Genomic DNA, 25,485 nt, shown 5'->3' on the forward strand with positions numbered 1-25,485 from the left:
CCCCTTCCACCCATATACCCCCCCCATCCCCAGCACCGCCATGGCCGACGAGCTCGACTTCACCACGGGCGATGCCGGCGCCTCCTCCACCTACCCCATGCAGTGCTCGGCGCTGCGCAAGAACGGCTTCGTGGTGCTCAAGGGGCGCCCCTGCAAGATCGTGGAGATGTCCACCTCCAAGACGGGCAAGCACGGCCACGCCAAGGTGAGCGCTCGGCCCGCAGTGTGCGTGTGTGTGTGTGTTCCCGGCCGGCAGGGACGGGTGTAGCGTTTCATTTGGCTCCCTGTCTTGCTTTTTGCCTTTCTCGCAGCGGCGTCTCGCGTGTCTCGTCGCTCCAGAGCTGACTGAAGGGTTTCCAGTCATGTAAAGCAGGAACGATTGAGGACGGAGGCGGAGGGATGGGGGGGCGGGTAGTTTTTCTCTCCCAACTTTACCGCGTTAGCGCTTTTTTTAAAAACAAAACAAAATAACCGTTTACCGCTGATAGTGACCAAACGAGTTTCTGTAATGGGGGTAGAGTAAGTTCTGGAAGGGGGGCTGATGAAATCGCTAGGGCGTGGTTGGTCTGTGCTGTCGCTCCCCACCAGAGCACTTTTGTGTCCGCCCGTGCCGGCACTCTTCTCACTGTTGCAGCGCCAGACCAGAAGGGCCCGTGCCGTGTTACATAATCCGGAGAGCTCGGCGGACACTCGGTACTCCCCGGGCCTGCTCTGGCCCTGTTTCGCTGCCTTCGCCTCGCAGCTCCTTTCCTTTTCCCAGCACTGGGACAGGAGGGCCTTCCCCCTCCTCTGTCCCGGCAGGGCCGTTCTCAGGTTGGCTGGTGCAGCTGTCCAGGGCTTGGAGAAAGGCTGGAATCCCCCCTTCATTCATTCAGCCACTCTTCGTGATGGGTGGGTATATGAGTATTTAGAGGCAGATCTGTCACAAGCACAGACTAAGGAGATTTCTGAGTTTCCACAACCTTGTGTGATACGTGTAGGTGGGTAGAGTATTTGGGATTTGTCAAAGCTAGAGCATACCAAGCTCTTGCCATTTTTTTTCCTTTCTCCTTTCCCCTTTTTTAATAGACAGATACAATTTTCTTAAATACAGAAACAAAAGGACCCGAGAAGAGCTGGATAAACTCCAAGCTCCAGCTGCAGTGGGCAGTGGAACTGCCAAAAGGGAGGTGGGGGCTGCTGTGATCTCTCTGCACGACCATGGCTTTTCCCCTTAACCTCTGTGTTGTCAGCGACACTGTTGTGATTCTCAGAACAGCTAGAACTTGAAATACACATCTTCTTAACCTCTGCACGATCTGAGCGTGCTGCTGTAAATCTGCAGAAGGCAGTGAAAGACAACAGTGATCTTGTTTCCACATAGGGTTTCTGTAGTGTTCTGTTGGAGGGATCAAGAGGCCTCTCAGTGTGAGGGAAGTTTTCATACCACAAGCAAAGAATCTAGGTGGAATCTGGGATTGCACGTGGTTTCTTAGAAAGCTATGTGAAACCAGTTATCTAAGGTGCCATACAGCAGTGGCATCTTGCTTCTCTAGGACCAAGAGTAACCGAAGTTATTTTTCTACTCTTGCAGGTCCACTTGGTTGGTATTGATATCTTCACCGGTAAAAAATACGAAGATATTTGCCCATCGACTCATAACATGGATGTTCCAAATATCAAGAGGAATGATTACCAGGTGAGTTAACAGTCATAAGAGGCTTTACACTCTTAATACCACATGTAAACTCTCTTCATCCCCAGATTTGCCTCTTGATAAAAGTACTGTTGTCAGAATTAATAGAACTTGCTCGTCTAGACATCACATAGCTAAACTCGAAGCATTTATTGAATTGTTAAGAATGTCAAAACCCTCTGCTAAAGAGGGAGCTCCTTTGTGTGTTAACAGCCCCATGTTACAGCAGTAATCTTTAAATGTGACAGGTAATAGACATAATTCATAATCATGTTTTTTAAATATTGCTGTAAGATCACTTCTGTGTTCTTTGTGATACTGGCATCCTTTAAAATATGGAGAGAGGTTATCCCTGCTGGAAATTATTATTAGTTAAAGAATAGTCAAGCTCTCACTTCAGGTAGATTCGAATAAAAGTATATATTGTAATTTATGGTTTTGCTCTTACAGAGAGTAGTTGAATTCCCCAAACAGTCTCACACTATATCTGATGCCAGTTCTAACTTGCTACAGTGTGTTTCCTCCTCATGTGGAGATGGCTTTAGTTGATGTCAAACAATTTTGGTGCTCCTGAAGTCTCCAGTGAAATACCTTTATGAAGAGAGCTCAGCAGGCTTCTGTGATGCCTTCTGTGGCATGGATAGTGAGATGTTAAAAGCAGCAGAGTTCAGGTTGAATTGTAATGTGTGGGGTTTATTCCAATCATATTGGGAATAGTTCTGGTCTGGAGTTAATACATCCACATCATCTGGAAAGCTGCAATTGCTTGACAGAGCCCAGCAAAACAGCTGATGCTGTTGGGATGTAGCGTGACCAGCCTGTCTCAGGGCTCAGACCTTCCAAGAAATTCTTAATGTTACCTTGGTGATCTTTCTCCGTTTCTTGGGTTCTTATTGCTACTGCAATTCCTGCTGTTTATCAGACTTGTTAGGGTAGCCTTTGGATTTACTGTTCCATGTTCCCAATTCCCCAGCCTGCTCTGTCAAAATAGCCATTCCCCTTAGCTCAGGCTTTTGGTTAGGCTGAAAATAGCATTGCAGAAGTGGTCCCTGACTTGGTGGATGTTCCCTGATTTATTCACTAGTGTTTAATGTAAATGACAGTATCTCACTGTAGAAATGCAGGTGTGGAAGTGTACAGTTAACTCTGTTGTGTACTTTGTACACTTCAGAGAAGCAGCGCTGTTCCAGTTATTGTTTCTAATTCACAGATAAAGCTGAACCAGTGACCTGGAAGCAGTACATTTCCTAAATCGCAAGGGTTGGTTTTGCAGTGCCCAACACAGTAGGAAGTAACCAGCAGGTTTCTGTTGGTTCTTGACAGCAGACTGGCTTTTGCTACAGTTGCCCTAAGCCAGCCAACTAAACTTACTAAAAATTGACTTACAGAAGTTTCCTAACTGTTACAAACACAATACTAAAGAACTGTTGTAACAGGCAAAGTTCACTGCTTTCTGCTGACCTTCAGCTACGACCTGCTAGTGACTGCTGATGTCAAACTTCCTAAAAGTGGCCTTCTCTTCACAGCTGATAGGTATTCAGGATGGGTATCTCTCCCTGCTGACGGAAAGCGGTGAAGTTCGTGAGGATCTCAAGTTGCCAGAAGGGGATCTGGGCAAAGAAATAGAAGGAAAATTCAATGCCAATGAAGATGTGCAGGTGAGTGTGGAGGGCAGACGAGCAGTTATGGCTAGTTCCACTTGATGATGCAATGAAGAAGTCTTATTCTGGTATTGACCACTTGTATCTCTTTGAAGAGTAGGTTAGAGGGGTGGGAATTGGCCCTTTGAGATGCAGAAGGACTTTTGTAGTGGAGTACTCAATAGACATGGGATAGATACTAAAATGTGAAGGTCTGTAGCTTCTAGGAGCGCTTCCTGTGGCGTGGTCTGGAGCTCACCTTTGTGTCTTCTCTTGCAGATATCTGTCATAAGTGCAATGAATGAAGAATGTGCTGTAGCCATAAAGCCTTGCAAGTAAAGAAGATCGCCAGGCTCGGGCAACTGCTCAGGTCTGGACAAACCACAGATCTATAAATTTGGTTCTTATTGTCACCAAAGCTCTGGCCTTCACAAGCAACCTCATTTCCTTTTTTGAATTGTTAAAAAGCAGTGCTGGATTCTGAATTAGTGTTGCAGGCTAACTGGCAGTTTTCAAAATCACTGAGATTTTAATTCCTTAATTGTAACTATTTTAACATTCCTGTGGGTTTCAGCTATGGATCTAAGAAACCAATCAGGTGTTACTAGTGGATATATTTTTATTTGCTTGAGCAAAACAGTGTTTGTCTGTATGAACAGACAAAATACAGTATTCAGGGGCTTTTAGATAAGCTGGTAGGTATCTAGGATTATAAAGTGACCTAGAGCACAAATAGTATTTTTCTTGACATCTTTAGGTAGAACTGACAATAAAAGTAGCCTTTTTTTCTTTCTTTTTTTTTTAAAGCTTAAGTACTTTGTGGATTGGGACTCTTGCAGAACTGTAGGTGCCAATCACAACTTTTAGACCAAGAAACTCAAGTGATCAGAAATGCCAGCTGGCTTGACCAAGCCCCAGTGGCCATGTGCAACTTAACTGTATTACCTCTGTTTTCTTCTTTGCCAACTTGTTGGCTTATTGTAATGATAAAATGGTTTAAAAAAAAAAAAAAAGCCTACCTGTGGTTTAGGCAGGCAATTGGAATATTGAGTAGATAAGACATAAATAGGTCAAGGGGACACAAAGGTGAGAATGGATGTTAAAGCTATAGACTTTCACTCGAGGCCTTTGTCAGACTTGAAAAATAAAATAGAAAAATGCAGTTCAATTGCTTTCCTTTATTATATTTATCTTAAACTATAAAAGGGTGACAAACTCCATGGGAATCTGTTGCAGTGCTTCCAGCTTTAGGTTTTAACCTTCAGGTTCAGACCGTATTTTTGTAGCACAGGGACCACATGTTTTTCAAAAAGTGGGACAAACTGTAGCATTGAGCCTAAACTAAATGCATGTGATTCTTTTTAAGAAAAAAAAAACAAAACCAACAACAACAAACTATTGTATTTTCAAAATGGAAACTTGACAGGCGATACCGAACAACCATGGCTTAACTATAAAAGTAAAACACTTTTTACCTAGTTAGGAAAGCTGGCTCCTGTCCTAGAGAGTTCTGAGTCATAGCAACACGCCTGCATGCCTCTTAACTATATAGTAACTTCACAAGGCTTCACAGCAATAGTTATGGAAGGATAATTAGCCTGCTCCTGTTTAAGGCGTTCAGCTTGAATTCTAAGACTTGGTGACTCTTCATGAGTGGGGAAACTTCCTGTAGTCCATGGCTCAGACCTCTCTTCACAGTTGATAAAAATTGTTCCGTGAACTTGCCTTAATCTTCAGTGGCTGGTGGAGGACGACATGTAAGCTCGTGGCTTGCTGCCCCGGACAGCACGCACAACTCGCGCCACCGGCAGCCAGAGTCAGGCTTCACGCTGCTCTCAACTGCTTCAGGTGTGTTCAGCTTCATAGTTTGTACTCTCTAGTCCCTGAAGGGCTCGTGGCAAACTGCCCCGAACTGCCCTTGGACACACCGTGGCAGGGCAAAGATGGCAAAAACACGCATTTCCCACAGACTCCAGGGAGAGCAGTACCAGTGATGGTAAAGACAGCAATAAATACACTCTGGTAATAAAGCACAGTTACCTGGGACACCTGGCAGAAGCAGGACCTGCCTCGTGCTCTTGCCTAGCACAACACATGTTGCAGGTGAACTCCGTAAATAGCACCTTGACCGAAGTGGCTGAGCTGCTTTTAGCAGAAGCTGTAGATTGCAGTGCCTTCAGAACAGCTCTGAAGCGTGTGTGGAATAGGTGAGGCTACTCTGCACTGTGCTCGTTCCTGCCTCTCCAATGGGCTGGTACCTGGAAGACAGGCTTTGTTGGCTTTGGAGGTGACTGAAAGCACTGATGAAGGTGCTGACAGCAGTCTGAGCTGTGTGGTGTCACATGCGAAGTCATAGGTTTGCTTTGTCAAAGTAATGCAAGTTCTAATGCTATCACCGTATTACAAATATTTCTGATATGCTTGAAAACTACGAGACTTGAATTTGTCCTTGTTCTCGGTAGTGCTTTAGTCTACTTTCAGATGCCTGTCTGTCCTCGAAAACCTTGTTGGAAGACAGGTATTTGATGCCACAGGCTCACAATCTGAGCAGTTACTCAGACTAAGCTCTCTGGGAGCAGGGCTGGTTTTAGTCCTGTTCCTACAAGCGGGGTTCAGGCCTGACTGGAGTTTTCAAGTACTACAGCAATCTAAAGATAGAGGTTTTATGACCTCCAGCTTGCTGGAAGAGCCCTCCTCGGGCCTTTCAGACATCCTTCTATTGCAACCTTCAGTTCTGCAAGATTTAAGTGGTTAAATACTTCATTATAGGTTTGTTCTTATATACTCAGTTGTTTTTTGTGAAGCACTTCAGACACCGTGGAAGTGCAGAGCATCATGCATGAAGCTTCCCATAGATAATACATAAGCATGTCTTAAGCATAAGCTCCAATTTTCAGTAAGGTTAAAAGTGGCTTCTAAATTAGAACATGTATTTGACGCCTTTTTTTTTTTTTTTTTTTTTTTTTTTTTTTTTTTTTTTTTTTTTTTTTTTTTTTTTTTTTCCAAACTAAGATGTTTCAGTTTCCTGTCGGGATCGTTGCAACAAACTTTGTGATCAGTAGCCCATTGGGATGTGTATTTTTTAAGATCCATAACCAAGTGCTTAGGGAAGTTCTCCTTTCATAGCTTTACTTTAAAACAAATCTTACCAGTGTATTTGTTCTGTATTACTGTCTTAACACTTAAAAAATTGTGTCAAAAATCATAAACTATAAACTTCTGATAGCTGATGGCAATTGCTTAAAGGCTGTGAACATAGGGAGGTGATGAGAGGTGTTTCCACTCCAAATAGTGCATTTTTTTTTATGGCTCCTGTTCATTGAGTTTCTCGTACTACTTTACACAATTGGAAAGGCTGCAGTGTTTCCTGCCTCAAATGTTGGCAAATAATACTTTGAGATTTCAATAGATCCTTCTAATTTTTGCTTACAATGGTGGTTTTTCAACTGGGCTCTTGCTGGTTGAGCCATGTTCTCAGGGCTGTTTTTTTAAAGAAGTTAGCTGAAGTTCATTGTTTCTCTTGCAGGTTTTTGTAATCTACAGTGTACCCAGAAATGGTGCACGGTCTGTAGTTTCACAGAGCAGATAATTTTACATAATCTGTAAAGAAGTCAAGTTTGTTGACAGTTCAGACTCTTATGGTTACTGCAGGTCAGTCTCACAGAACTCAAAATTCAATAAATCCCACTTTTTTTCCTTTTTTTTTTTTTTTAATTTCTGTTTTATTTGGTTGAGTAATTAGAATGTAGTTTGTTACAGTAGAACTAAACTTCAGGCTATTAAAAGAACCTTGTTAAGGATATCTCGAGTATCCACCGGGGAATGTTGTGAAGATGTGGGATCCTGGGGGCGTGGTGGAGCGATCGGCGTGGAATGAGGGGTTCGGGAGCCTCTCCAGCACCTGCAGCCCCGGCCCGACGGGATTTGGCACCCGAGAGCGACTTGGTTTGTGAACTCCAAGGAACTGTTTGCTGTGCTTTGCTGTATCGCAGAAACCCTTGTTGTCCTGTGCTGTCTGTTGTAAGCAAACCCGCCTTCTCCGGGGGGGAAGAGGGGAGCGAAGGCCACAGCCGGAGTTACGGATCGTGGGACAATCCAAACCCCAGCTCCGCCGCTCTCTGTTGGAAGCTCGTGTTCTCGACACCACGGAAAAGATCAGGGGAGAAAAAAAGAGATTTGTACGTGTGTGTTTTGCTCCAGAGATGATGATAATAATAATAATAATAATAAAGGTGTCAGTGCTGTGGGGAGGCTGGTGCTGGTTACATTAAATGGGGCCGCGCGTGGGGAGGGGGGGGGTTTGGGCCTCCGCAGCCCATTCCCTGGGGCGGGGGGATGGAGGGGGGGGGAAACGGGAGGAGCGTGAGCGCGCCCGTCCCGCGGGAACAGCGCCGGGAATTCCATGTGGGAATCTCGTCCCCCGGCGCCGCCATCTTCCCGGAAGTGCTCCCGGCGTGCCGCGCGCGCATGACGTCACCGCCGGGCCTATAAAAACCCGGCGCAGGGCCCGGCCACTTCCTTTCAGCGGGAGCGTCGCGGCGGGAGCGCCATGGCACCGGTGAGGGGGGGAAGGCCGAGGGGAGCTGTGGGGCGGCCGGGGGGCCGGCGGCCCGCCCGGTGACGAGCGGGGGGCTCCCTGAAAGGGCTTTGAGTAGGGGGCGACCGGGGGGAGGCGGCTGCAGTAAGCGTCGCTCGCCGGGAGGTGGCGCTCCCGCTGCCGCGTTCCCCCCCCACACCATGCCATGTGTGTCCCCTCCCTTTCCCTCCCCCTGTGTCCCCCATTTCCCCGGTGTGCCCTCCGACAGTGTGTTCCCCGCTCGCCCTGAGTATCCCCCTCTCTCACCGTGTGTCCCCCACTTTCCCACAGCGCATCCCCCCTCGCGTGTGTCCCACTGTGCCCTGAGTGTCCCCTCCTCCAGCGTGTCCCCATCCCTCCCTGCCATGTCCACCCCCCCACCCCATGTCCCTCCCCTGCCCTGTGTCCACACCACCCCTTTGCTCGGATTAAAGCTTGCTCTGGCACGGTTTCTTAATATTGGTTGTTCGCTTTTTTTTTTTTTTTTTTTTTTTTTTTTTTTTTTTTTTTTTTTTTTTTTTTTTTTTTTTTTTTTTTTTTTTTTTTTTTTTTTTAATTTTGTGTTTGTGTCTGTGTGTTTGTTTTAGCAAAAAGACAGAAAGTCTAAAAAGTCCACCTGGAAGTTTTGCCTTGACCTGACCCACCCTGTGGAAGACGGAATCTTTGATTCAGGGAATTTTGTAAGTCGTGGTTTTGCTCATACTTGTGACGGATAGTATAATTAAAGCCTTATTACGGTAGCTGAGTTACACCTGAAAAGCTGCATTCTTAACTAGTAAGATCAGCAACTGTCCTTTAAATTATCAGCGCTTTTAAAAAGTTATTTGGCTTTAGTTGTCTTTTATAGACAGCATAGTTTATACCTGTCTGTGAACAGAACTGTTTAAAATTCTGTTTTAGCAAGGGAGTGATATTTCATAATTACATGCTCTGAAATCTTTCTGCATTGTAAATACTTTTATCAGGACGTGAGCAAACGGTGGTTTTTAACGTTGCTGCATGACTAGGGTCCCTTCCCTAGTTCATACCTAGGGTGCCATTCCCTAGTGTTCTGTTTCTTTGATGTTGAAACAGGAACAGTTCCTAAAGGAGAAGGTTAAGGTCAATGGAAAAACTGGGAACTTGGGCAACACCGTTCACATTGAACGTCTGAAGAACAAGATCACGGTGACATCCGAGAAGCAGTTTTCCAAAAGGTTGGCACGGGTTTCCTCCTCTTGAGTTTGCGGTAGAGAGTTTTGAACTGTTTTATGTTGAACAGAAAATCACAGAGTCGTTAAGGTTGGAGAAGATCCTCAAGATCATCTAGTCAGATCATAAAGCTAACACTGCCGAGTCCATCACTAAATCATGTCCCTAAAATGCCCATTAATACTGATATCCTGCCTGCAAAAGGGATTTCATTTAGTGCACTTCTGATACTTAGAGAGGTGTCAGCTCTAACCTTCATAGCACTTGTAAATATTAGTGAAATATGTAATTAAAACATTTATCGTAGTAGCTATTTTTAAAACTGCTTTTTAAAACTAAAGGCCTGATTGCAGATTAAATCTCACTATAAGCATATTAATGCAAATACTCTGAATAGGTCCTTAGAAGTGTATCAAGGGAAGATGGACCTTTAACAGGCAGACTGAATTCAGGTCATGGGTGGCTGTTTGATTATTTAATTGTTTTTATTAAAATGTGTGTGTGTGTGATATGTGGTGTTGCAAAGACCTTCATAAGTCAAATAAAGCCTTAAACTGCTAATTTTGTTAGGACACAACAGATAAGTGCCCTGATCAGAGGTACAGATCCATCCCTCCTCCATTTGTTTGCTGATACAGATGCACCAAAATCTGTTAAATTGAACCAAGGTATAGAACCAGTTCTCAAGACCAAGGTTTAAAACCACTCACCAGTGCTTTTCAGTTACTGGCATTTTGCTGTTTAGTCAAAACCAGATAATAAATTCTTACATATCTGTAATGAAAACCTTTTATTACCTGCAACACAGGATAATCTGTCTCTGGGTGTGACCAGTGTGTCCTGCGTGGAGTGCAGACAGCAGCAAGGGTGGTTCAGTGAGACAGTTCTAACATGAAATTCCTGTTTTCAAGGTACCTCAAATACCTCACGAAGAAGTACCTCAAGAAGAACAACCTGCGGGACTGGCTCCGTGTGGTGGCGTCGGACAAGGAGACGTACGAGCTGCGCTACTTCCAGATCAGCCAGGATGAGGAAGGGTCAGAGTCTGAGGAATGATGGAATCTTGGCCTTATGCTAAACACAGAGTACGAAAGACTAGAACACCTATTTATAAGAACACTTAACTTATTGGTGAATAAAGAATTTGTACCCTGTTCGACAGAGCATGGTTGGTTTTCTGGTACTTTTCTTTAATTAAAAAGCAGCTCTGGGGAGTGGTTTGATTTGCAGTTTTCCTTCCATTGCCAGAAATCAGCTGGTCACTTGGCACCAGTGAGAGTCCCAGTAGGAGAATACTGAGCCCCTTTGCCCAGCAATCCTGTGGGGGACAGGTAGATCAATTTTTAATCATATTGGTACAAATAAATCATGGAGCGTTTTGTGACTGAAACTAATTTATGTGGAGCTAATGGCATAATCCTTAATAAAAGGTTACTTTTAATTTAGTTAAAAAACAGGCTTACAAGTTGTAAATCTTTTTTTCTTGTATGATTTACCTAATTCATTAGTTGGTTGTAGTATTCCTGTGTATAACCACGAGTCAAACTCCGGTATGACAGAGGTTTGTTAGCTGGATTTATATTAGATTGATTGATAAGGAGGTGGAGACAACTCTCATTGCCAACATCCAGCTAAAACTTAAAAGAAGCAGGGAGATGTCCTTTATTATTAACTGACTGAATGCCATAAAATCCATACAGATGGTTCTACTTTTATGATTTTACAGTTCTTGTATTTGACTTCTGGGATCATTTCCTTAAAACAAGCATTTCTTTTTACAAGTGGGGGGGTTTTTCATCGAAACACAAATCGTTCCAAATCCTGTAAAACAGTTCTGTTTGTGTAATATTGAAGGAAGAAGGGTTAATTGAAGCATCTTGCTGCAGTGGCCCACTGTTCTCCCCCCACCATTTTCGCTACCTTGCTCAAAGGAGATCTTGTTCTGTACAAATTCTGCAGACCTAAAATATTTACAGATACATAGTACAAAGAGCCCAGAGGTAATAAATCTTAGCCAAAGGAGCCAAGGTAGACATTTCAATAGGTAAATAGGCCCAAAGCCAAGGCTTTCTTGAAGCCTCAGTGAACAGAACACAAGAACAATAGAAAGAACGAAAAGTCACGAAGGTCACCTGATGAAGAGGAGAGAATTTGAGACCCCATGAGGAAGTAAGGCAGGATCTACCACCATAATATTCCTCAAAATAGAGACCACACCTCAATCTCCGCCCCTAACTCCACCTGTTATGATGTATGTGGTTATGTTGTAATCATTGCCAAACCTGTATAAAATACTCATTCTAACCTAACCAACTCGGAGCCTGTTTTCCCAGCACTAGCTGGCAGGCTGCCCGGCCGCCAATAAATAAATACCTTGCTGCTTTAGACATAAAATTCTGTCTAAACAGTTTTTTTAATCTGCTTTTTTGGGCATCAATATCAAAAGAAATTTGATGAATTTTCACTATGAAAAAGTATTTGTGAGTCTGCAGCTGCAGTAACTGTTGCATGTGGATGCATTTCAGTGCCACGTGCTGCTGGGCTGGTTGTGTCCTCTGCATATGATTTATTACTACTCTCAGGTCCCAGTGCATTGGTGAACTCTGGAATAAGTAGTGCCATATTTGTTTAACATCACAAAACAGGGATCCACGTAGTAGGCTCTGATACTGATTTTTGTGCTTGAACAAATCTGCTAGTTCAGGCTGAAGTGTGCCTTCTAGATGGTTTGATTTCCTGATGATTTTTTAAAAATAAATTACTATATCAGCATTGTTTCTGCTGGCAGACCTCTGAGACAGTCTATTTAGAGACTTGCCGAAGCACAAAGCAACACATTACCAGTCAAATGCCACCTAAATCTAAATGAGAAGTACAGAAGGGGAGATGAACTTTGTCAACAGCTTTTGGGGTCCCATTTGTCATTTTTCAGTGTGCTTGACTGTTCCTGATGGGACGGGTGGTCCAGGGAGAGGAGAGGAGGCAGCAGTGGGACAACAGCTGCTTTTGTCATCTCTGCCTTGCTGGTTTGTTCCATTTTGCTGTTTCAGAGGTAGCAAAAGGAAGGGAGCAGCGTGTGGCTGCAAGACAGATGTGTGGGACTTCATATGCTTCGGTGGAAATTAAACACCAGAAGACCTATCCCAATCTGGGGCACTGGGTAATGCTGCCTTGGAATTTCCCACTGGAGAAAAAAGCAGGCAGTTTTGAAGTAACCTTCCCTTTCTGGAAATCCAAAGATCACTGATGCTGTCACAAAGCATTTACAGTGTTGATAGTTCACCCTGGGTTGAACAAGCCAGGTTTTTCCCGGTAGACTTGCAAGTATTTGAAAAACTGACGTGTTTTCTTTGCTGCACAAAGTTAAGCAAAGGGCCTGAACTTAGGAGTTGTATTTCAAAAACACATCCCCACCTGGCGTTTCAGAGCTGTGCTTTTATGTGATGATACATCCTTTACACCTCACTGACACGACAAACCTGTTGTGATTAAATAGAACAAGCACAAACAAAGTCGGAGGTAATGGGATCACGCTGCCTTGTTATCCTTCCTTTCAAAGCAGGCTGGCAGTGTATGGTTGTACAGCCGAGCAGATACAGACTGTCATTAGTCAGGAGAGAGGGAAACAAGGCCTGGGACTGCAAGCAAAGCAACTTATTTCCTAGTTGTGTTTGGAGGAGAAGTGCCAAAGTGCTCATGCGAGTTGTATTACTCCCTGAGCTTCCCTGCCGTGAGGATGGAGCCTTGGAATTCCTTATGCTGATGCTTGGCATCCTTTGCAAAAACAGAATTCTGATTAACAACTATGGATCTAGAGTACTTAGCAAATTTAGGAGCGTTTTATTTTAGACAGCAGCCAGGCATTTTTGTTTTGTCCCTGTGTTGCTGCCCAAGCTCTGTTGGCTGTACCAAAAACTTCCCAACTGTTTTTTGGAGCATGGGGGCTGTTAACAGCTCTTCTGCAGAAGTTCTGTCAGGTGAAGTTGCACATATGTGTCAGGCACAGAAGCCACGAAGAGGGATTTTAGATTTAAGTGGAGCTTTTACAGTCCAATTGTTAAAAGATTCATGGAGAAAACTTGCTGAAGTCCACAGATGAGAACTTGACCTCAGGAAACACTTCAGAAAAACGGTGATTCTTTCATAAATTCATGTATTTCACAGCTGAAGAGGCCAGGTGTGATGCAGGTGGCAGCGAGGGAACAGAGCCTGTTATTGTTCAAATGTAAATTAATGCAAATTATAGTGATCAGAATTGAAGCAAGCTTTTTCAAAAGCCAGAGGTCAGTGTTTCTGCGATCCCTGATGGGGTATAAACTCACTGAGATGGTAGCTCTGCCCCACTGGGAGCAGCCAGGTACCTTCCTCAGGGACCTGGAAGGCCAACTGTTTCTTTCCAACTAGAACCTGCTGTAAAATCACCAGTTTTGTTCATCTTTGTTTTGAAAGTTAAAAGATCCTGAACAACTTGATAGCGGACAGGACTGACTGCTGGAATTTTCCATGTTTAGTGCTGGACAAGAGCCCAGAAAAGCCCTGCTTGATGGAGGGACAGGTTCTCTGGAGCTGCAGGGACACCTGCTCCTGCGTCAGCCACAGGATGAAGCTGCTGGGAAAAATTATGTACCCACAGCACAAAAGACTTCCAAGTTCAGCAGCCACAGAAACTTGCTCCGGTCTCAGGTGATGCTCAGGGTGCTCTAGGATTTCCAGAAGGGATAAGCACGAAATCCAGCAGGAGCGAGTGCTTTGAGACCACTGCTTTGCCTCCACCCAGCTGAGAGCCCTGCTCCATCAAGCCAGAAGTGTAATTTGGAGAGAGGAATGATCGTGGCAAAGCATCACTTGCACGGGTAGCTCAGCAGATGGGCCTGGGTCAGCACCTGTCAGCTCAGGGCTCAGGAGGGCAATGGCACCATAACTCTTACTCGACTTCAGTATAGCCAAACTTTTGACATATATATGTATTCTATGTTTTATAAACATATAAAAATATGTTATAAAAATACATTACTCCCCCTTTAATTTTTCAGTGTTTTTCCCCTTTATTTCTCAAAAAAAATGTTTTCACTGCTCTCTCCCAAATAAAATCGGTTTATGAGAGACATCCCACACGTGTAAAATTCCAATGTCTGTCAAGCAAAAAGAAGAAACAGAAATTTCTTAGCACAAGTGGCTGTTGCCAGAGCAGCAGTAGCAGCACCACACAGGCTATTTATGTGTGAGCACACAGAGATATTATTTTTCTGCACCACCAGTCTCTATCGCTTTTACTGCAGCAAAACTCCCATTGTCTTCCATTAAAAAAAAAAGAACAACAAGCCCCACAGCATTTAACCAGTTTTAAGCATCACTAGTAAAGCTACTTCTTGATGTACCTGTGTGCTTTCTCTCTGTTTGCTCTCCTGGCCTATAGCCCCATCAGAAAACAGCTTTATTATATACCCAGAAATAGTAAGATCAGCAATAAAGAGGTAAATAATAGCAGGAAGTATCTGAAAAATGTGTCAGGGTACTCATGTATACAATAAACCCAGCATGTGGCAGGTTTTAAAGGAGGTGCAGACTCAACATTGTCACAAAACATCAGCACGAAGTAATTAGAAACAGAGAGGCCCGTGGAAAAATAAATACTCAATAATAGCCTGGATGTACCCAGCAGCAGGAAATGAGCTTCAGTGGTGGAGTGATCTGATTACACCAAATATAGACAAAAATAAGGAACAGTTGTTATTTCTTTTTAAAGGCAAAAACAAAGCAAAAATTTCCCATTGGGCAGATCAGCAGGGATCAAGCTGCCTCCTCACTTTCTGTATATATATATATATATACGTATGTATTATATGTATGATATGTAATCTATATATGAGTGTATTTTATTCATCCATTATATATTTGGAAGGCTCTGGGGCTGTCCCAGCTGTCCTGGCAGGGTAATCCAGAGGGCCCACTGTGTGGGCATCTGCCCTGGGGGCAGCACAGGGCTGCAGGGCTCAGCAGGGATTCATGTCAGCACCACATTTTTTCAGCCTCTAAATCCACCCAGCCCGTCCAACCACTCACCCTTAGATTGCTGCTCAGCTGTCCCGTGGACACAGAATAGCTGAATTCCCATGGCACGTGTATTTTTGGCAGGGCGCTGGCCTAAAACCTTTCAGGCTTGCCTTGGCACTGTGGCTGCTGTTTGAGCCCTAACTCACACTCAAACAATGCTGTTGCAGAGCACAAACCGTAGGTGGGAGGAGTGGCCTGGGATAACCAGGACATGCCCCAAACACCCCTCTGGCAGGATCCCATGAGGTCCTCATGGAGCAGGTTGAGGGATTGCTTCCAAGCAGGGTGTTTTCCCTGAGCCCTCTGAGCCTGGAAACTGCCCTGAGCAGCTTTTTGCACCTGAATCCCTTCCCTCTGAGGGTTAATAAACTCACATAGTGGCACCAGCTGGGATAGATTTTCCATTGCTGTCCGTCCCTGTTGGATTTAAACGAACAATTAAGAGAGAAATGTTTTAATAGGTTATTAACAAATCTTTTTCCTTTTTCCTTTTTTTTTTTTTTTTTAATTAAGTAGTTTAACTTGGCAAGCCGGTTCAAACACCCCATCCCACCCCATTCCAGCAAGCATTAAGCATGATTAGAGTCTCATGTTTGTTATGATGTTCTTGCCATTAGCTCAGAGGTTTGGTAGGGATTTTAAACGGAAACGTGGGACTGCAGGCATTTTTTTCAGGAGACCGTTGCCCACACAGTGGCTCAGTCACCACACTGGTGTTCCCTGCACGCTGACAGGATGCTCTGAGCACAACCTCCAGCTGCCAAAGCTAACAACAGCATCAGCATCTTCTTAATCACTGGCACAGGGGGCAGGGAGAGGGCAGACGGCACTGAATTACAAACACAGCGAGGTGCACGAACAGCAGAATTGAAAGCAAGTAACTAAATGCTTCAGTTTGCTCCAGAAGAGTGGAATGCTTCCGCGAGCAGCGCTGCCACTGGCTCGGGGCTGGGGAGATCCCGGTTATCCCTTACTCCTCATCCAGGACAGATAAGGGGGTGTTCAACCATCGCTGTTCCCAACCCGGTAACATTTTCCAGAGGAGCTGCATTCATCAATCTTCCTCCTTCCAGCTCATTTAGAAAATATTTACACTGTTGGCAGATAAGGGTCCTGAGATAGGGGTAGTGCTGCTGACACAGCGAGACGGGAGCTGTGAAGCCTCCGATCTTCCCAGCAGTTGTTTCACGGCTCTTCCTCCTGCTCCAGCCTGGGATACTGAGACCCCCATTGGGATAAAGGCCCTCCCCATGGCACCAGCTGCAATGGGGCACAGCGCTGGGCTGGCAGAAATAACTGGCAGAGCCTCTGGGTGGGCAGCAAGGGTCAGCTGAACTGGGGTGAGTGGCCTGAAGCCCAGAGCAGGAGGGTCCTGCCATCTCTCCCACCTGTGTAGCACCCACCAGACAGCCTGTGTTTTCCTCCCTGTACAGGCTTTTTGGGCAGATGGGTATTTACTGGAAGCAGAGATCAAGTCTTGTTTTCTCTGGGTAGCCTTAGGAGTGCAGGACGTAGAGCATCCCAGGGAGCACTGACAGGTGTGCAGCCACAGCTTCCGTGCTGCCGTGTGCGGGTGTTTCCACGAGACACTGCATTGGAGCTGAAAAATATGAATCCAAACCAAACACAGGAGCCTTCTAATTACACCAGCCCGGCTATTAAATGTAAATTGCCCCAGTGCTTGCTTTCAGGCCTGCCAGACCCCTGGCTGACAGGTTACAGCCCCAGTGCCAAATGATCTTCGCTAACAACTCTGCAGCAGCAAAGTGGTCAAGAAATGCAGAAGGGCACCAAAATTTTTTGTATTGGCTTAAAAATCATGAAGCTGAATAATGAATTATTTTTTACTCTTCTGCAGTTTAGGGAGTGGTATTTCTCAACTCTTCTTGACGGGAGACTTAGAAATTAATTGGCTTTTTAAATGAAAGTTTTGGGAAATGGTGTGATGTCAAAGGCTGAAGTGTTAAGTTAATACATGGAAAAAGCTGTAGTGAGTCTGACCAAAGGTTCTGGACCCCAGTGCCCTCCCATCAGTAGGGGTCGGCCACACCTACCAGACTGCAGCAGCTCATGGTTAGGGACTTCCTAAGCCAGAGCTGGTGTGTCTGTGTTCAAGAACTCTCTCTAGATTCTTTTCCGACTGTAAACTTGTTATTTCTCCGAACACCAGTAATTGCCAGGCTTGCAGTTGTACAAAAGCAAAAAGTATATCTGTGAACCCAGCAGAAGGTGGAGCCAAACAAAGCAGGAATGTTCTGAAGATGAGATGGGCGCTGCTCTCCCAGGGGAAGGAGGATGTCCAGGAAGATGGCCCTTTGGAGTCATCAATTAATTCCTGCCCAGGATCAATCCGAGCCCAAAGGCATGTGCAGAGCCCAGGGCTGGGCACAGGGATGAACATGATCCTGGAACAGCTGCACCAAAACCACATATATTTCCAACACAATTATTAGATGAAATAACTATTACTTATAATGAAAAGCATACTATATGTCATATACAGATAATGTATAAATAAAATCTAATCATATTTTAGGTATGTATTACATATCATACGTATATATGTATACAGCGTAATAATAAAACATTTATATATTATATATAGTATGTATAAATCCTCTTTCTATATATATCTATAAATATGTATAATTCCCAAGGCAAGGTGCCTCCCAGAGGACAGGGGTGATGGCAGCAGGGTGCTGACAGTGCTGCACCACATCTGAGCTGGGATGAGCTCTGTGGCCCTTGGAAGTTAGTGGGGAGAGGAAATCTGCTTTTTCTCAGTGACTTCTGACCTTCAAACTCACCACAGAAAGCTCAGGAGGGCTTTTTTCCTCTTCCCACAAACACAACAAAGAGGCACAAAGCAACTAATGTTGTTGCAGGTGCAGAATTATCTGTGGGGAGAGCAAACTGCGGAGATTGTGACAGAAAGCTGCAGCTTTCCTGCTCACCTTTAGCAGGGAGTTTGTTTCCCGCATCAGCCCAATAACCGAAGAATCAAAGCCCATGAAATGAGAAACCTGGGTTTGGGGACCTTGTCTGCAGCTCCTTACAAAGCAATGCCATTGGCAGGGGTGCCCTGGGAGGGCTCTTTGCCAGGGTGGGATTGCTGGACCTGGTGCAGAGAGAGCATTTTGCTGCTGTGCACAAAACCTCTGGGGAGAGCTCTGCTTGTGAGTCAGGAAGCCACTGCTGTCGCTTGCCTAATTCCTCTGGGTCTTTTGTGTTACACACAAAGAGTTATGATTATAAGAATATCTCCTTGTGCTGCCCTGAGCTTTGCTAAGCCCCAGAAGCAGCTGGGATGCCTAATTCCCTTTAAAACGAATGGCATTCCTGTGCCAATCCCTTCAAGATGGTTTTACAAATAGACCTTTGAGATACGAGCTCAAAACTTCCAGGGTGGCTCCCTCCAGCACTGTTACTTTGCCCCGGGGAAAGAGGGAAGATACAAGAGAGAAAAGTGCTGACCCTAGGCTAGGATCAGACTGATAGAGGGATGAGTGAAAGTGGGATGCAATTAAAATCCCTCCCAGTTTGCCCATTGCTCTGCTTGCCAGATATCTCCCAAGACACCAAGGTTTAAAGCTCAGTGTTTGAAGATGTGCTGATTGGCAGGGAAATGCTTTGCTGTAAGGCAGGGGCAGGGCTGGCTGCCCACACTGAGTGCAGGAACCCCAGTGTGGGCTGCAAACTGGGCAAGCTGGTGGTGAACTGGTCACAAACAACCTGTCGAGCAAGAGTTTGCTGCTGAAATGCTGGAGTGAGTAACACCAGAGCAATGCACTCGAGAGAATTGCAATGGGCAATCCATACAAGACAGCAAGGTCTGTTCATTCCTTACTTACCCAATGTCTGGGACAGCTCTGTGGTTTATTCTTTTAATTTGGAATTCACTGCACGACTGTTTATCTGAACTTGGAAGTAGAGGTTAAGCAACGCTGCACTCATTTTTCCTAAAATTTCCCCAGGGTGTGACAACGGATCAGATCCATTGCTCATGCCAGGGTGTGATAACAGGAGAGCTTGCTTCAAAAGTGGAAAACACAGCAGCAAACTCCATCTCAGCTGCACAGAGGGGGAAGATCAAGACAGAAGATCATATTTTGCCCCAAATAGCTGCGGCAGTGTCCTGTCCAGGACTCCTCACTTAAGGCAGGACATGACCCAGATTGGCCCAGCTCCAGCCTAGATGGGCAGCAGCAGTCAGATTATTTTAGGTTCTGTCACACTGTCTGCAAAGAACTGGAAACCTGAGTTTAGTAATTAAAATTTCCAAGGTGAATCCAGGATTATGGAAAAGAGCTACTTGCTCAGCTGGTGCACAACACAACAGCGATGCACAATGCACTTTTTCAGCTGCATTCATCATGCATAACCAATTTTACATTTCTCTGGGTACTTTCCTGAACTAACTCTAAGAATCAATATGTTGGCATGTGCATGCACATCCACTTGTACTTTCAGATTCCTCCTTTGCTCCTGTTTCTAAGGCAGTGCATTGATGGCACCATCTAGGTACCTCGAAGCCCAAATATTGAAGCTAAAATGCTTCAAAATCCTACTGTTAATGAGATTACACTTTGACTCACCTCAGATGCAAAATAACAACCAAATAGGCAAGTCAGAAGCAGAGCTAGTTCTTGGTTGACAGACTAGTTCTTGGTTAATTAGCCAAAACAAAAACATTCCTTAGAAACCCATAAATTTTGGTGAAATGCCCAGAAGGTTTCCTCCCATATCTGTTTTCTTTGTCAGTTTATTTCACTGATTGGAGATGAATATTTTCCCTAAAATTTTAAGCTCCCAACAGACATGGGACCTCAAGGTGGCTCCTGGGACCGAGGAGGAGGAAAGGGAAGAACTATGACCCAGAGAGGCTGCTCCGAGTCCCATTTGCATCCTGGCCATCCCCATTTGGGACTCAACACCCGGCCAGAATGATGCATGGGAATTTTGTTGTTCTGCCTGGCAGACTAATTAAATACCCTGAAAAAGCCACACAGCCACAGCCAGGTCACACCAGCTCAGTTTGCCCCCTGGCCAGCAGAGATCCCCTGCCATTCTGTGCCAGCTGCCGCCTAAAGGCAAGCACAGATGCCAAAAGATGCTTCATCGTCTACTGAGGGGTAGTTTTTGCCTCCCTGCCATCTGGGACCAACACTGTGTCACACGACAGTGGCAACAATCACCCTGACTGGTGGCGGCAGCCTCGAGGGCACCACGTTTGCTTTGCAGAGATACCCAAGGACGAGGTCTCGTGTTCTCAGCCAGATTCCCCAAATGTGGTGCTGAGGCTTCCTCACACAGCTCCCATGGTTATGTAAGAGGAGCCATGTCCAGAAAACACCATCACGTCCAGCTCCATGCCTGGAGCTTCCAACTCCCTACAGTCACGGAAGATGCACAAAGAAACCCCCTCGACTTCGCCCTGGGAAATAGTTAAACACCAGATTTTGTTCACAGTAGGGATATTTAAAGTATCATAATACACTGAAAAAGATGAAAGAAATTCTTCCCTGTGAGGGTGGTGAGGCCCCGACACAGGTTGCCCAGAAAAGCTGTGGATGTCCCATCCCTGGAAGTGTTCAAGGCCAGGTTGGACAGGGCTTGGAGCAGCCTGGTCTACTGGAAGGTGTCCCTGCCCAGGGAAGGGGGTTGGAACCAGATGGGCTTTAAGGTCCCTTCAATTCCAAACCATTCCTTGATTCCGTGATTCTACTGTCACGCCTCTCTCCTTTGATCCTGATCCGAGGTACCAGGACAAATGAAAGATGGTTGATCACCCAGCAGATGAAATTTCCTAATGACTCCCTTCAAGGCCTTAGCCAGCAAAATTTAGGTGGATGCACCAACATGTGCAAACAAAAATGCCCAGTGAATTACAAAGCATTGCCCTGATGAGGGAATATTTGCTGTAATTTGTTTTGCAGGCAGTTAGCAGAAGTAAAATAAGTAGAAATGGGGAGAGTACCCAGCAGAGTAATACGAAAATGGAGTCTCTGGCAGCCTCCAAGATGCACACTTTTAATGCAATTAGAGCACGGAGTGGATGAGGGACCCTGGGCCCAAATGCCATCAGCTCCTCTCCTGGTGCCTGCAGTGTCCTGGACAGGCCGTGCCCAGGGCTCAGCCAGCCCAGCTGGCCTGACAGCCACACTCACTGCTGGTGAGAGCCATGACACCCCCAGGGAAGGAAGGATCCCCAGGAAGGGGCACCCTCCTGGCTGACTGCAAACCAGGAGCCCACCAGAGACACCTCCAGCACATCAGTCACCACCCAACACCTATAGAGGAGCACCTGAGCTGCACTCAAATGGAGTGAAATGAGCTATAAAAACCCACAGAAAAAAAAAAAAAAGACAAAACTTACCAAAGTCTGGACAAACTGCACTGTGCTGGAGGAAGGAGAGCATCAGCCTTTTCGACCTCCATCCCCATCTCAGCTGTGCCAGTGGTTAAAGCTGCAGGTCTGAGCACAATCTATTCCACAAGTGACTGGAAAATGCATTACAGCTGTGATGAAAATGGATTTTTCTTTTCTTCTAAACCTACTGTGAGATACGAATTGGGAATTCATTAGCTATGAGCTGCTGCAAAGTAACACTGCTTTTAAAATATTCTGTGGTCTCCTGGCTCCAGAGGACCTTGGTTAACTGCAGACAGAGCAGAGGAGTCTTTCATTTTTTAAAATGCCCTGGGAAGGATCATTAGAAATTACTTACAGATTCTTTCAGAGGCTTTTTAATTTCAATTTGCAGACTCTGAGTGAAGAGAGGACAAAGGGGAATGGCTTTAAGCTAAGGAGCGTAGATTTAGATTAGATACTAGGAAAAAATTCTTCCCTGTGAGGGTGGTGAGGCCCTGGCACAGGGTGCCCAGAGAAGCTGTAGCTGCCCCATCCCTGGCAGTGTTCAAGGCCAGGTTGGACAGGGCTTGGAGCTCTGCACAAAGCTGGGGCACGGTCTGCCTCCATGGTCAGGTCCCAGCTATGTTTTGTTTTCAAACAACCCAAAATTCCCAGGATAACCAGGCCCATGGCTTTGACTCCAGCCCCTCACAGTTGCTGTGTTAAAGAGCTGCCAGGGTTGTTATCCAGAGAGCCCAGTGGATGCGATGGGAATGCTTCCAACACCATCATCCAGTTGTAGTTAAACAGCTGTATGATGAAGTGGACCATGAGGGAGTAACTCTACACCACCAGAGCCAGAGCAGCCTTTGAAGTCAGCACTTATCAACTCTGTCCGTCAGCCGTACAACTAAACCATTTTTCCCCCACAAAAGAGCAGATGCCAACATAAACTGAATTTCCCCTGTGACTCCCTGCTAATCACTGAACAAACCAACTACAAAGGTGACCCCAAACCCTCGTGCAGGGTGGGAACAGGGACGCACTTGGGAACGTGTGGTCTCGGAGGTGGGAGGTCCGTGCTTGGGAATGGCTGTGCTGTGTGCTCGGTGAATGAAGGCACAGAGTGACCATCCAGACAGACACAGAGGTTCCTGTCATGTTCCCCTGCCTGGCATGCCCACCTCCCACCACAGTTCTAATGGGTTTTGGACATATTTCCAAATTTGGCCAGGTGGTGATGCTCCCAGAGCACTGCATTTGCTCAGATGTCAAGAAAATGATGATTAACCAGGTATGGAAATGGGGAGAGGCAAGAGCACCTCCTGCCCAGCCCGGCCCAATGGCACCAAGGGGACATGAGAGGAGCAGCAGAGACCCACGAAAACCCATGGGAACCTGGGGAGGGAGAGGAGGCAGGGCAGGACAGGGGACCCAGAGGACCAGGCAAATCACAAACTGCCAGCTCGGCTGTTCACAGAACAATTTATCTTCAAGTGCTTTGAAGAAAATCTCAGAGGAGTAACACAATGATTTAATGAGTACCTAAAAGAGGAGCTGAAATCAACTTTCTCCTGGCTGCAGATGCATTGATTTTCCTCAAAGTTTAGAAGACAAACAGCTCCAATGTCCAACACCTCCTGACAAGCAAGAAGCCTTGGGCTGAGAATTAGGAAGAAGAAATGTGTGAGGTCTTTTTCAGAGCCAGAAATATCTTCACAGCTGTAAAGACAAGATCTCCTGGAACAAAAGAGTCACTCCCACCTCTGCTGTCACTCACCTGACCTTTTTGTTCGGCAAAGCTGTTGTCTGGAGAGCTGATAAAACTCACACGACAAGATACGCCTGGAGAAAAATACTTGCTTACAGGTTTTTGGTAGAAAAAAATATGCTTCCCCCCCAAAAAAAAAGTTTGAAACCAACCAATTAAAAAGAAGTTTCAAAATAATTCAAAAGTAATTTACATTTTGGTTTTTCGGTTTTTCCTGTTCTTTCCAAAAGGAAAATACCAAACTAAGATATTAACTCCTATCAGTATGGGTATTTATTTCTGCTGGCAGGGTACCTTCCTGCCAGTCTTTTGAAAGCAGTGAATATATCCCCACCTGGAGAGCTTGCAGAGAGGAAAGTGAGAGCCTGAAGGAAAAACTGAAAGCAGACAACAATAAAAACAACAATATCTTTTTCTTTGGAACTGACATTTTCTTGTGAAAATGTGAAATGAAAAACGTCTTGTTCAGTGGGAAAGCAACTCAAGAAAGCCAGTCCCTTCCAAAAAGTCATCCCACCTGCCCCGGAGCAGAGCAGGGGGAGGTGAGCTGAGCGCTGTGATGCTCAGCCACCCAGCCCAGCTCTGCTGCCTCCCCCTCTCTTCTCTTTTTTTCCTTCCTATTTTTCTTCCTATTTCTTCCATCTGCCTGGGGCTCATGTCCCAGGAGAACTAATATTTTGCACCAGGGCGCTGATAGCTAATAAAGTCCCACCAGGCTCTTCCCTGCCAGCATCCGTAAGGGATGATCCAGCGCCAGGATCATCCTTGCCCACCCTGCGGTGCTCTGGGATGTCCCTGAGCTCTCTGAAGCTCCAGCACTAACACACTGCTCTGCACCCAGTTATCATACAATGGTTTGGGTGGGAAGGGATGTTAAAGATCAGTTCCAACCCCTCTGCCGTGGGCAGGGACAGCTCTTCCACTAGACCAGGTTGCTCAGAGTGTCTCAGAGTCCAAGCTGGCCTTTCCTGCAAGGCTGTTCTCCAGGTTGTTTCCTCAACAAGTTTTGCCACCGCTGTTTGGTTCATTTTTCCCAGTGGTTTCACTGAAATGCAAAATGCTTCATTTCCCACCCTCCCACTGCCAGGCACCAGGGACCACCACCAGCGCTGAGCTTCTTTTCCCCTTTGGGCACCCTCCCTCTGGATACTGTGCTGCTCCACTAATGAAAAACTGGAACATTTTAAATTAAAACCATCTCCCCTCATATATATTCATCACTACAAACCACAGCAGATGCTGCATCTCTCAACACATTCAGTGAAGACAAAGTCTCAGCAGCAGCTTTGGCTTTCCAGATGCCAGCACAGAGGTGCCTCCTCCTGCTCGCCGGCCCCGGCCAAGAGGGATGATTGATTTTACAGTATCACAGCCAGATCTGCAGGCACAGATGACAGCTCTGGAGAAGACTTCACTGCTGACTCCTTGGGAGCTTTGAAAGATCCGTAGTAATTATTTTTCCTTGTGAAAACAGATGAATTAATCCTTCTGCTGGGGTTGCGGTTAGTTTTTCTAAAATGGGTGTTTTTTCAAACGATTTCAGAAAGCAAATAAGGCTGTCTAGCACCATTTTCCGAAATCATTCCCAGTCATGTATTTTAAACACTCCATCAGATTTTCAGAAGAAAACAGATCAGATTTCTGAAGTGCTCAGTGGGTGCTGCTGGCTGCCAGAAAAATGGGGATGTTGTCTTGTGCCTCCAAAGAGAGCAGCAGATTTTGCACAGATCTAACACACTGGAAATAGATGCCCAGATACTCAGCTCTCCCTGAGTTTTAGCTGCCCTTTTTTTTTTTTTTCCCCTGAAATGATTCATTTATAGCTTCAAATATGAAATATAGATAATCCAGGAAAGAGAACAGGCGAATCCAGCAAAGGATGAAAGGGTCCTGATGTGGTTCCTGTGCACAGCCACACTCCTGATGCCAACCAAACAAACCACTCTGCTCTAAGCCTCAGGAAAACATGTGGAAACACTAAATTTTGCAATGCTGAGACCTCATGACACAACTAAGAAGGTTTGGTAAAGGGGTTTGATGAGCAGCTAAGGAAAGGCCTTACTTTTTCGGGTGGAAATGCCTCCTGTGACAGGCACTGGAGAACAAGCTCTCAGAAAATTCACTCCAATTTCATACAATTTAGCGTAAATTAGTTTCATCAGCAACAATTAAGTGGAAATACAACCTGAAAGACCTGTAACCTTCAAATGTCAGACCTGGACATCA

At 45.4% G+C, this 25,485-nt stretch overlaps 2 protein-coding genes across 2 annotated transcripts; both read left to right on the top strand.

Annotated features, from left to right (window-relative positions):
• Positions 1 to 12: 12 nt before the first annotated feature.
• On the top strand, positions 13 to 7,029 carry EIF5A2 (eukaryotic translation initiation factor 5A2). Its single transcript, XM_027891300.1, has 5 exons — positions 13 to 205; positions 1,574 to 1,678; positions 3,202 to 3,333; positions 3,595 to 3,685; positions 6,842 to 7,029. Exons 1-4 carry the CDS (start codon positions 41 to 43, stop codon positions 3,652 to 3,654), a joined length of 462 nt encoding a protein of 153 aa, XP_027747101.1. The 5' UTR covers positions 13 to 40; the 3' UTR covers positions 3,655 to 3,685; positions 6,842 to 7,029.
• Positions 7,030 to 7,767: 738 nt separating this feature from the next.
• RPL22L1 (ribosomal protein L22 like 1) lies at positions 7,768 to 10,248 on the top strand. The gene is made up of 4 exons (XM_027891301.1): positions 7,768 to 7,873; positions 8,479 to 8,571; positions 8,966 to 9,087; positions 9,994 to 10,248. The coding sequence occupies exons 1-4, from the start codon at positions 7,865 to 7,867 to the stop codon at positions 10,136 to 10,138; spliced, it is 369 nt and encodes a 122-aa protein (XP_027747102.1). The 5' UTR covers positions 7,768 to 7,864; the 3' UTR covers positions 10,139 to 10,248.
• Positions 10,249 to 25,485: the final 15,237 nt, after the last annotated feature.

Source organism: Empidonax traillii, unplaced genomic scaffold (genome assembly GCF_003031625.1).
Source record: "Empidonax traillii isolate 1590-97213 ecotype Southwest subspecies unplaced genomic scaffold, ASM303162v1 scaffold319:size813200, whole genome shotgun sequence".
NCBI lineage: Eukaryota > Metazoa > Chordata > Aves > Passeriformes > Tyrannidae > Empidonax > Empidonax traillii.

Coding starts and splice junctions, on each gene's coding strand:
- EIF5A2 (XM_027891300.1), top strand. CDS start 41: ATGGCCGACGAGCTCGACTTCACCACGGGCGATGCCGGCGCCTCCTCC. Junction 206..1,573: donor GCAAGCACGGCCACGCCAAG/GTGAGCGCTCGG, acceptor CTACTCTTGCAG/GTCCACTTGGTTGGTATTGA. Junction 1,679..3,201: donor TCAAGAGGAATGATTACCAG/GTGAGTTAACAG, acceptor TTCTCTTCACAG/CTGATAGGTATTCAGGATGG.
- RPL22L1 (XM_027891301.1), top strand. Junction 8,572..8,965: donor TCTTTGATTCAGGGAATTTT/GTAAGTCGTGGT, acceptor ATGTTGAAACAG/GAACAGTTCCTAAAGGAGAA. Junction 9,088..9,993: donor GAGAAGCAGTTTTCCAAAAG/GTTGGCACGGGT, acceptor CCTGTTTTCAAG/GTACCTCAAATACCTCACGA.